Source organism: Mesoplodon mirus (genome assembly GCF_964341445.2).
Source record: "Mesoplodon mirus genome assembly, chromosome: 12".
Taxonomy (NCBI): domain Eukaryota; kingdom Metazoa; phylum Chordata; class Mammalia; order Artiodactyla; family Ziphiidae; genus Mesoplodon; species Mesoplodon mirus.
Window position 1 is genome coordinate 99,359,074 of NC_138988.1, and position 12,875 is coordinate 99,371,948.

Genomic DNA, 12,875 nt, shown 5'->3' on the forward strand with positions numbered 1-12,875 from the left:
GGAACTCAGGAGTTTTTGGAAACAATGCTAGCATGAAGCAGCCTGCTAAAACAGAAAGTAGAGGTAGGGTGGAAAAGGAATCCTGGTGGACTTTGATTCCTTGGCTCCCCTAATCCAAAAATCCAGCTGACTCCTTGCCTTTGCAATAGCCTGGCTGGTCAAACTTTTCTCCAAATTCCTTTCTCCTAAAAGCTAGTTCAAGCTGCATCTTCTTTACCTGAACTAGTCTGGATTTAATACGAAAACCATAACCATGGTTATGATGTTGTTGTTTTCATTCTAACAACATTTATAGAATCTGTTCCATGTGAGATAATACGAAAGTGAACATGTCACAGTCTGCCAATATAGACATGAAAATTTAGTGAGAGAATCTGGAATATAAAGCAATAATTTCGATACAAAATCATGGCTAACTATGCTTCTGTATGACCAATGATTCCATAAGTCATTCTGGGAAAACTGTCACTGAAGCCAGGTAAACTTTCTATCTGCTCCCTGCTAGAATACTTTCCCCCCCCATTTATTTAATTTCATTTCATTCTGTGAAGGAAAAATCAACTGCTTGGAAAACTGGAGAAATTGAAGATTATTCTCAGGATACATCTTATTTGGAGGAACTGGAGAAACACAGATTTTCAGTTTGGTGAGTAACTGTATCCTATCTTTCTATTTAAAAATGTAAATCCAGGGCTTCCCTGGTGGCGCAGTGGTTGCAAGTCCACCTGCCGATGTAGGTGACACAGGTTCATGCCCCGGTCCAGGAAGATCCCACATGGCGCGGAGCAGCTGGGCCCGTGAGCCATGGCCGCTGAGCCTGCACGTCTGGAGCCTGTGCTCCGCAACGGGAGAGGCCACAACAGTGAGAGGCCCACGTACCACAAAAAAAATAAAATAAAAAATAATAAAAAAATTTAAATCCGTTAAATTCAAAAAGTCTTCACTCATTCTATTCTTTTATTAGTCATTTATTCAACAAATATTGATTGCATGCTTATTACAAGCTATGTGATATGTGCCCTGATTTGGGAAAGCTCATAGTTCAATGAAATATATGTATGTTTAAACATCAGAGTAATATGATAACACTTTTTTTTTTTAAAAAAAAAGAATGCACACATAAACACCTGGAGAACATGATGGCTTGAATTTGCTTGAGAATGGTGAAGGATTTTTCAGAAAATTTTGAGCCAAATCTTGGGGAGAAGACTTCAGTGGAGAAATACTGACAATTTGATGTGGGCAGTGTCCAGAGATGGAGTTGGGAGGATGGCTGGGGCTGATACACATTCCAAACCTTAGTTCACTTAAGATCTAAGCAGATCATAGTTACTGCTCTCTGTACCTGGAGATGTGTATACAGGTCTATCTGTCTATGCAAGCATACGTATAACAAACATGAAAAAATACATAGAAAAGTGAGCAGTGGAGCTTCTCAGAGGTAACGATTACAGGATTTTTCAGTGGTGGGATTCATCAAGGATGAGGGAAGGAACCACAGTGAGTGGCTGTGTGACACGTGGAGTAACCTAGGAAAGAGGAAGAAATGGAGTAGCTTGTCAAAGTCGTCTCTTCCAAACCATGGCCTCTCTGCTCTTCAAGATCCAAGCTCTGAATGGTTTCCCCCTGGGACTTTATCTGCCTTATGATTTGGTTCCTGAAGATTTTTCTCTTACTCTTCCATCCTGGAACTATCATCAGGAGGAATGGTAGCAGTTCAAATTTCCTTTATCCAGTCACATTTTTATAAGTCCTACTGGTTTTCACTTAAATGCAAAAGTCTCAATAATTTCACCAGTGCTTTCCTGAAGCAGCTGAAGTACGGTCTTCAGGTGAACCAATGACTTGTTCTCTTGATCAAGAGATGCAGACTTGTGCTTAAGAAACAGGGAGATGCAAGAGGGAGGAGAAATGGGAATATACGTATATGTATAGTTGTTCACTTTGTTATACGGCAGAAACTAACACACCATTGTAAGCAATTATACTCCAATAAAGATGTTAAAACAAACAAAAAAAGAAACATCAGGCAGGAAGGGAAGTCAAAAAGCCCAGGAAGCGAGAAGTATGCATTCCTCTTCCAGGAAAAAAAAAAGTAGATAAGAAATGCAACTTTCAAGTAATAAAAAGACAAGCTCCCTGTTCTTAAGAAACTCTTATTTGTGATGGTCTCTATGGGGAGGGTGACAAGTACATTAAATTTAATTCAATAAAATAACTGCCAGAGCAGAAGTACCAAGTGCTCAGTATGGTGTGCAGATAGGAGAGCTGGAGCTTCTGTTGAACCATGTGCAGTTCTCAGTCCCTGTCTGAAGCTCTCAGGCTCCCAGCTCCCGCATTTGTCCCTGTTGCCTCTCCACGCTTTCTCTGATGACTCTGCTAGCTCTCTGTTGGGATGACTTTTCAGAGTCCAGTGTCACTGGACTTCACAATGGTTACTGGTTGACACTTCACAATGTCACTCTTACTTTACACATAAAGTTAAAAAGTTTCAGCATTTCCAAGGATCTCAGAGCTTCAGTTTCCAATAGATCTCTTAAGAAGCAACTCTCAGGCATTGCTCCTTTAGTAGGTAAACTCATTGCTTAAGTCTTGATGAGGGAATGGCAAGTATAACCCCCAAGACAGATTCTGCCCTCTGTCTGTTTTTGTAAATAAAGTTTAATCGGAACTCAGACACACCCCTATGGTTACATATTATCTTTGTTTTTCTCTAGAATGGCAGAATTGAATAGTTGGGGCAAGGACAGTACAGTCCACAAAGTTTAGAATATTTACTTCCTAGCTCTTTACCAAAAAAGTTTGTTCACCCTTCCTCTATCCTGACCTCAGTGTTTCTCTATTGTTCTCTCATGATTAGGCAGGACACAGCATGGGAAGCTCGTCTCTGCTCCGTGTCTGAGGCTTTAGCTGAGGCAGCTCCAATATCTGGCATCTGGCTTGGATTCCTTAATTGAGGCTGTACGTCTGAAACCTCAGTTCCTGCTCTCAACTGAACTTCTCATTTTTCTATTTCTCTCCCTTGATGCTTGGGCTTCCTCTCAGCTTATTGCCTGGGTTCCAAGTAGCATCTTTCCAAGCAGAGAAGGTGGGAACTGCAGATCTCCTAAGGTCAAGCCTTCAAAGTTACACAGTGACTCACTCCCACTGTATTCTATTGGTCAAAACACATCACAGGGCCAGACGGGCAGAATAGACTACATCTCCTGATGCAAAATTGGGAAAGTGACCTTACAAAAGAACAAAATGAGATGGAAGATATTGCGTGGCCATCTTTGGAAACATAGCCTATCACATTCTGCTTCATTCATTTCTGTGTGCACAAGCAAATAAAAAGCAATGAAAGAGTGTAGGTTTTGTGGATAGACCTGGGTGTGAATTCCCTTTTTGCTGCTGCCATGTAACATTGAATCATTTAAACTCTCTGAGGCTGTTTTCTCCTGTATCAAATTGGAATAATAATAGCTATATGGTGGGACTTTTTGTTTATTGTGAAAACTGAGAGATAATATATATAAGACAGCCTGTATAGTCACTGGAACATTTAGTTTTTTAATAAAGGCAACTAATATTAACATTAATAATAATAAATTGTGAAGAAAATGTCTTTTCCAAAGGTTAAAATAGAGGGCATTTGTCACCTGTCTGCTTTCCTTTCTGTTCTTCAAACACACCAAGGTCTTTAACACATCAGAACCTTTGTACTTGATGCCTCCTTCATCTGGAATGTTCTCTCAGTTCTTAGTAGGATGGAAGGCAGTACATACTGCAGGTCTCAGCTTAGATTTTACCTCCTAGAGAAGCCTTTCCTGACAATCCTATATAAAGTAGTACCTGCCCCTGTCTGGTTATTTACTTTCTCATCACCTTCTTTGTCTCCTTTAAAGTACTCACCACAATATAAGTTAATCTTTTATATTTATATTTTTTCCACTTATTTGCATGTTTTTGCTTCCTCTCACTAAAAAGAAGCTGTAGGCAGGCAGAAACCTTTCTTGTCTGGTCACTCCTGGGTCTCCGGCCCTAGTTCTAAAATACCTAGTTTATAATAGTCAACCAGTAAATATTTATTGGATGAATGAATAAAAGGATGAGTGGTCAGCCAGCTTGTCTCTCTCCCAACCTCCTTGGTTGTCCTACCTGTTTGTTTACTCCCAGTCTCTCCCTTCTCTTGAAATTGCTTTCATTAAAAAAAAAAAGTAACATGGAATAATTAACCACTCTAAACGTTTCTTTTTAAACCAGGATTGAGGATATGGGGGCTGCTGAGCCCTCTATAAACCTGTGTTTTAAATGGTCTGAGATACAATCTGAACAATTTCCTTGATGTTTTATTAGAGCTGGTAAATCATTTATTGGGGTAGCCTTTACCTAAATCCTCTCCAAATCCCCATAAAATTCATTTATCACAGAACACTCTCCTACCCAGCTTCAAAGATATATATGATATTGTGTGGGAAGTTTCTGCTGCTCTAGTGCAGTAAGTTTAAGTGTAAGTATTTTCTTTCTCTGTCTTATATGGTCTACCCTTTCCTCTTCCCCCAACCCCCCTACCATGCCTCGTTTAAACATGCTGATGTTGGTAAACTTGGTAGATTGTTAAAGTTTCAGTAAATCACAGCTTCCATTCTTTTTTTTTTAATGTATAAGACCTTTAGCTAGTCAGATGCAAGTTTACATTATTTGTAGCTGCCAATCATTTTTTTAAAAGCTTCCAGAACATAATTTTAAGACTGTTAGATTTTCTCAACCAGAAAGATAACCAACTAAGTTGCCTCTGAGTGTATAAAAGAGAACACCATTCCAGCACATCTCACCCCAGTGGGCCTGCTGCCTGTAGTGTCAGGTGATCACAGATGAAAGTCTTCTGGGCTGTTCCTGGTGGGGTTTGCATCACAGCCATCTTTTCTGGGCCTCAAAGCCTGCCCCTGCAGGATATTTATGTTTTCTCTTTGGGATATATGCTGTTGTGAGAGGATGACTCTTCTCTTCATATTTTATTTTATATTTTATTTTTTTTAAGATTTTTCTTTTGATGTGGACCATTTTTAAAGTCTTTACTGAATTTGTTTCAATATTGCTTGTTTTGTTTTTGTTTTTTTGGCCCTAAGGCATGTGGAATCTTAGCTTCCTGACCAGAGATCGAACCTGCACCCCCTGCACTGAAGGTGAAGTCTTAACCACTGGGCCACCAGGGAAGTCCCCTTCTCCTCATATTTTAGATAACATGAGATATCCAAGGTATCCCTTGATACTTTTGTACTAGCTGGTTTATTTCCATCATTACCCCTTTGCTTGTTGGCTCTCTCTGTTACACCCTGCACATCTTCATGCCACTCAGCATGCGGTAATTAGGTGTTCAGTAAGTCCCCTCTCTGACTAGACAGCAAGTTTAATAACTTTCACAGGGATAGAGGTTAAGTCTGTCATGTTCTTCATGGCCTACTCACAACGATTGATAAATTACAAGCACTTAATAAATATTTATTGAATTAATACATAAAAAATAAGGGTAAATTAAGAATTTTGGCATTTCCAGAAGAAGTTCTGGAGAAAAACCAATGGGACAAAACGACCGTAGATTTTCTGGGCCAGTTTGTCTGTGGTGGCTACTCTTTCCACCTGTTCAGCGTGTTTCTCCCCCAGGTTCCTTCATTCGCCCTCTTTTATGATTGCAGACCCTCCCCCCTCACACACATACACATACCTACATACCCCAAGGGGTTGAGCTGTGATGTGTATTATGTTCCTAGGACAACTATGATTGATTAAGGGATGGGCACATGATCTGAACCAGGCCACGAAAGCACTTTCACAGGATTTTATATTTTGTTACTTGGCAATAGAAATTCTATCTTCTCTCTAAGGTTTTAAGCTGGAATGATTTAAGTTTGATACTCTCTGTGGCCACGGCCACCAATTTACCATCCCTACTCCCTCTACCAGCTCTTGTTAATATTTAGCATTTATAACCTATTTGAAACCAGTAGATATAAGAGTCTCACTGATGCTTTTTAGGTGACACATATTCTGTTCTAGTCAAACTAATAAAAGTGTGTCCTAGAGGCTACCTCAAGTTCACATTAATGATGGATAAAATTATATGCATACCTAAGAACATGTATTTCAGGTGAAAAAATATATTGTCCACCGGAAGCTTTTATTTTCTTTTCTTTTCCTATGAGAGGAAAGACTTCAGGGAGAAAGTTTACAATGTCCACTCAATTGATTACATAACTAAGCACTCATTTGCTTGTGTAGGCAGAGCCAGAGCACCTCACTGCCTGTGGAGTGAATTGGGTTCCCTGCTTCCTAGTGCATTCCCTTCATCCCTGCACAGTGATTTCTGCCATGGAGTTAGCCAGATTATGTGTTAACTTCCTCTGGAAGTAGTGCTAATGACCGCTTCAAGGCAGTGGATATCACTCTCGTAGTTTAAAGAAGTTAACATAGTTTTCAGAGGTACCTAACTTGCAACTGGGGAGAGGGTTCCATAACAAGACAATCTCAAAATGTTTCCCTTAACACTCAAATATGACTGGGTGGTTAAGTGACCAGAGAATCACACACTTTTAGAGCAGGAAGGGATCTTGGGGAAGGTTTAGTTCAGCCCCGTTGGTTTATACCAGTATAAAACTGAGACTAGTAGCAGTTAAGTGACTGGCCTTAGGTCAGTCAGCTAATAAGGAATGGAAATGGGATTAGAACCCACTTCGTTTCAATCTCAATCCAGTCCCAATTATAAAAGAAATAAATTCTTCCTAGAACTCTGCTAGTCGTTTAATAGTTTCCTGTTTCTATCAATTGCAAGCTGCTTTGATATTTATTAATACATTGAGGAGAAAGTGCTGATTCTTAGGAAAATGCATATAATGGATTAATGTAAATTTCCTCCTGCCAAGGGGGTGAGTAGAGGGCTTATGCCAAGATGTTTGCTAAATGCGCATGTTGCTGGCCACACAGAATGACATCTTTTTTGTGTCCTAGGCCAGGCATTTATGTGACTGACCTACATTTGTTGCTTAGGAAAGGTATGAGTTAACTAACAGGAAAGTTATTCTTTAATAAAAGTGATACACTTTCCTTTTTATAACTCACATGTGATTTGACATTGAAATAAAATGCAGATGCTACTTTGGCGTATTCCCTATTGTGCTTTTCCAAAACACCTTCACATATGGTCTGCCTCATTCCTGAGAAATGACTTGTTGTTTATGTCATACAAACAGAACAGATTGATTTTACAGTGAGTGAGGAGAATGATGAATTGTACGTTGGAGAGAAATCCTTGTCTCGGCATCTAAACACTTGAAAATAAATGTTGCCTTTGGAAAAGGCTCTCATGATCCACCCATGATCCCTTCAGTGTATGCTCCCTTCCTAAGGGTTAAATAGAGACACACATGCGATCTCAGCAAATAAAAGAGTAGTTACAATCACCTCAAAATACAATTTTTCTTTTCACCATTTAAATATATCCTGAGACCTAATGGTTGAAAAAAATGGCAGAGTTGTCCCAGAGAACCAACCCCAAATATCTACTTCAATATTGTATCTGCACTATGACCAGAATAAAACGTTTCTCATCTTGGTAGAAGAGTAGTATTATTTCTTTATTTATCAAGTTATTTTTTAAAATATCTTTACTGGAGTATAATTGCTTTACATTGTTGTGTTAGTTTCTGCTGTATAACAAAGTAAATCAGCTAGACATATACTTATATCCTCATATCCCCTCCCTCTTGAGCCTCCCTCCCACCCTCCCTATCCCACCCCTCTAGGTGGTCACAAAGCACGGAGCTGATCTCCCTGGGCTATGCGGCTGCTTCCCACTAGCTACCTATTTTACATTTGGTAGTGTCTATATGTCCATGCCACTCTCTCACTTCATCCCAGCTTACCCTTCCCACTCCCCGTGTCCTCAAGTTCATTCTCTATGTCTACATCTTTATTCCTGTCCTGCCCCTAGGTTCTTCAGAACCTTTTTTTTTTCTTATTTAGATTCCATATATATGTGTTAGCATAAGGTATTTTAAATATAAAGCTCTTATGCTAAGAAGCTTTCTTAGGCGTCTCCAACATTTACCCCTTCAGAATTATTCTGCACGACACAGAAAAAATAATCTTGTGTGCTCACTCTTCTGACAATAGGCTAACAACATGCACTTCTGCAGAATTTTACAGTTTTAAATCTCTTAATTTCATTCCCATACCTTTTCTTTTTTCATTTGGTATTCACAACACCCTGGTGATAGATGTTCCTAACCCCACTTTACACATCATCTAACCAAAGTCCAGAGAGATTAGGTGACTTATTTCCCAACACTCAACTAGTTCATCTGTGTTCCTTTCCAGTTCTCTTTCCACTATAGCATATCACCTACATGGCTGGCCTCAGAGTCATAAGGAGACTTTAATGTGTGCATTTAGTGGCTTTTAAAAAATAATGTTTTAAAGTATCACTGGCATATTCCACAGAGTTGGGTGGATGTGAGTGAAGTAAAGGTGCCATGGAGGAGGGATGCTAGCCAAGTCAGCTCTAGAATGGCACATCAGAGCAAATCCCTATGGAGGAATATTCCTGAAAGTAATTTATCAAGGATCCACATGCAGTTAGGTTGTTATTGACTGATATCTCTATCTTATTAGTTATGGCTAAAGCATGAGCATCTAATCCTACTAAGAAGGAATACATCTTAGTGGCTAAGTATATAGGCTCTGGGGCTGTAATACCTAAACACAAACAAATTAGCTTTACGAATTACTAGTTGAGTAAACTTAGACAAGTTTCTCAAACTCTTTGTACTTCAGTTTCTGTAAAAAAAAAAAAAGTCTTTAAAATCTTTCATATGGAGCTAGTAGTACTTGCCTTATTTTAGTGAATTCAAATCTGTATGTTAAAAATAAATGGAACAGTGTAAATGCTCATAGCACATAGTAAATGCTCAATAAATGTTAGCTCTTATTACTGAAGGAGGCTTCCCTCCTCTCTACTACCCTCCACAATGATCTGCTTTCCAGCCTATGTTTTAACTATGAAAATAATGACCTGTTTATTTTTGAGAAACAAAGTATTTTCTAGTAAATAAAAGATCTGCATACAGTGCTATATGTCAAATATGTCTCAATAAAACTGGGAGAAAAAAGTATAAAAGAAAAAAATAAATAAAAGAAGTCTTTCCCCTAAACAAACAAACAAAACAAACAAACAAATAAATAAAAGACTGCAGGGGGGAAATCAGATGTTAATGGTAGAAAAGAGATACCAGAGGAATAAATATAATGTGTTACTTTTCTATTGCTGCATAAGAAATTATACACACTTAGCAGCTTAAAATGATACACATTTTTTAATCTCACGATTTCCGTGAGTCAGGGAGTCTGGGCACAGCTTAGCTGGCCCTCTGCTGGGGATCTTACAAAGCTACAACCAAGGTGTTGGCAGGGCTGCGATTTTATCTGGCGGCTTAACAGGGGAAGAATTTCCTTCATCTTATTCAGGTTCTTAGTAAAATTTATTTCCTGCGGCTATACGATGGAGGCCCTGCCTATTGCCTGGAGGTCACCCACAGTTCCACGCAGTGCGGCTCCTTTACCATGACTATTACTTCACAAAGCCCACCCGGGGAGTCTGTCACCTCTGGGAGGGCCCCTGAAGCTTTTACCTGATTAAGTCAGGACCTCCCAGGATAAACAGGATTTGATTAACTCCAAATCCACTATTTGAGATCTAATTACTTCTACAAAACCCCTTCACTTGTGTCATGTCCTGTTGGCTAGAAGCAAGTCATTGGTCCCATGATAAGTCCTACATCATATCACCTTTTTCCTCATCCATGTCTGTGTAAGTAAAATAACAGTGCAGATTTTCTTACCACTGGCATCATAGGGGAATTGAAGTCTTTGACCCTCGTGACTTCTCTTACTTATAAAAGTAGAGATATGTGTTGTGCTGGGCACTCCAGCAGCCATCCTTCTTCCCTATATTTCTAATTAGTGATGCTGCCTCCAGTGATGGAAAATGGTAGACGCTTTCCTAGTCTGTCATGCCCTGTGGGTGATCATGGACCCAGTTCTGGCCAATGAGATATAAGAAGACAGCAGCTTGGGCTTTCTTCCTCTTAAAAGGGAAGCAAGCAAGAAGGAAATGCTTCTTTGTCACTCTCTTATTCCTTCCCATTTGGGCCTTTGTTGTATGGATGTGACTCTGGAAGCATCTACATGAAGAAGAAAACGGGAGAGAGACCAACCCAGCACCCTGTTATGTCGAACTATTGCTTACGACCTCCTTCTACCTGTCTCAAGGTTTATTTTACACGAGATAATTAAATGCACTTATCGTTCAATACTCTTGGATGAACATCCTGATGCTCATAGCTTATTCAGTATTTATCAAGCTTACATGGTGTCCTAGGTTCTGGACACATAGTGTTGGAATCCTTTCATACTGTCTGGGATCCACCAAAGCATAGTGTGTGACTAGTTGCTTTTTAGTTTAGTACAGTTTGGAAAATGGGCACAGTATGGTGTAGGGGGTTCTTCCCCATGGGTACCACACGATTCAGTTGGAGTGGTGGAGAATGAGGTTAGTAGAATGAATTTAGCCAACTGTCTGGAAACCTAATATGACATCAGTGATAAGAGTTAAATATCCAAGAGTTTCAGATTATGAGTCCAACCAGATTCAAGCTGTATGATTTAAATGATGAAAGGTCAAAACTGGGCAGGAAGCAATGTAGGGATTTATCTGATGCAAAAACACAAATGACCAGTAAAATAGATAATGTTCTGTTGTAATAGTTTGCAAACAGCATCAAGAAAACAATTGAGTGGGTGTATTTTGAGCTTCAGACATTGTAAATTCTTTCACTCTCATATACTTTATGCCTTCTTTAATAAGCTGGAGAGTCTTGGGCCAGCTTCATCGGTGACGGTGAGTGGTCATTCATTTCACAATCCACTAATTTTCATGATTATTCAGTATCTTATGTTACCTAAACTGCTTTGAATTTCCTCTTACTCAAATTGTAATATGGCAATAGCTTATATAATTTGAAAATCATTAATTCAATTGGCATTCTCAACATATGGGAGTTGTACTCATCTCTCCAAAGACAAACAAGAATTTAATGTTCTTAAATGTGCTGATGGTATATAAAAATTTTTTTTAAAATATACATCAGTGACCTGTTAACCTATTATGTCTGTTGAAAAGATTCAGAGTGAGTAGAAAATTCCTAGGAAGGAAAACGATTGATGTCAATTATGGTCTAATCCTACCTTAAAGAGACAAATGTATATTTATCTTAAGTTTGTTTCTAGCTTAAAAACTGAATTCTTACATAACATGGAACAAATAACAATAACCAGGCCATTTAATATTTTAAGGCCTTTAGTTTTTAAGTATTCTCTTTGTATGACATTTTACGGGGATTTTGCAGGAATATACTACAAGGACTTCTAATACTAAGTTCCATCTCTCCACCCCTCGTTTCTACTATATTCCTCTCTACCTAAAAGTTGATGCTTGTTAACAGCTTCTTGCTGAGTTGTCATAAAATCTAAGCTAACAGTTTCAGGGAAGGACCACTTACTATATTTCAAGGCTACCCAACTCATTTTGCACATTTTGACAGTTCAAAAGTTTTTACTAATATTGAGTTAAAATCCACATCCCTGTTTTTTAAATTATTAGTACCAGTTTAATTCATTAAAATCCCAAGTCAAAAGCCAATCTATTTATTCATCTATCTATCTATCTATCTATCTATCTATCTTTGCATTTATCTCAGGATTTAAAGATTTGTTAAATATCACCTAGATCAATAAGTTATCAGATTATCTCAATTTCAATATCCCTCACCATTTTCTTATCCAATCACCCCTCTGTAGTAATGAGAAACTTACCACTAAGTAAACAGAGCTCTACATAGATGCTTTGGAAGAACTCAAGGATGGGTACACATGTAGCTTCCATCTCTTAGGAGCCCAAAGAACAAGAAGAGTATACTAGTCTCATTTAAGGACTAAAAAAAAAATAGTGGTTTAGTTTATTTATGGATGGGGTAGATATTACCTTGCTCCTAGATATCTAGTTCTCTCCTTCCAGGCACACAGAAGACTGCATTACTTAATCCCTTTGCAGGTGAGCAAATTCATTTGAACTCATATGGTCAGCCAGTTAGGAGAAAAATGGATGTGTGTCCTCCTGTGCAAAGCATTTAATTGCTAAGGTGAGACCTGCTCTCTTCCTTCCCTTGCATGGTGGTTACGGAGGAGGCCTTGTGTAGAGATGGCAAGATGAACAGATTGAAGCAGCTTGGATCACAGAATTCTCATATGGAAGAAAGAACATCTGCCCTGCGGCAAACTTTTCATGAATAAGGAATAAACTTTTGTTGTATTAAGTCATTGAGACGTGGGACTTGCTACCATAGCATGAGTTAGTCTACATTAATTAATCCAATGGTCAACTCTAAAGGTCTGCATTCCCTAGAAGTGTACAAATTTCTTGAGACACTGTTTGGAAATGGCTTGTGATGGGACTGAAGTACGGGAGTGAGTCTCTTAGCTAGTGATGAGTGAGCCCAAGCTGCTATATCTTTACCTAGTCCATGATCTTATTTAAACCTCAAAACATCAGGATGAAGTTGTTAATATAATACCCACATTACAAATATGGAAGTGGTATAATTTGCTGTGGAAGCATTTTTAAGATGGAAAAAAAAAATCCCAAAGGCCTCAGAATGTATTATTCAAGAGTTTTCAAGTGTACGTTGCTGTAAGAGGGACATAATGGATATATATGATAGTCACATTCTTACATTAATCAACTGTTAGCATCTCTACTTTTCCACCTAACATATATATTCAAA

At 38.7% G+C, this 12,875-nt stretch overlaps 1 protein-coding gene across 1 annotated transcript in view; it reads left to right on the forward strand.

Annotated features, from left to right (window-relative positions):
• The window catches only part of LOC309813177 (uncharacterized protein), a gene marked incomplete at its 3' end in the record, with an annotated part of 262,936 nt that overhangs the window by 129,152 nt on the left and 120,909 nt on the right, over positions 1–12,875 (forward strand). Inside the window, 1 exon segment of the mRNA XM_082637755.1 lies at positions 552–646. Within this exon segment, the coding sequence (XP_082493881.1) occupies positions 552–646 (95 nt within the window).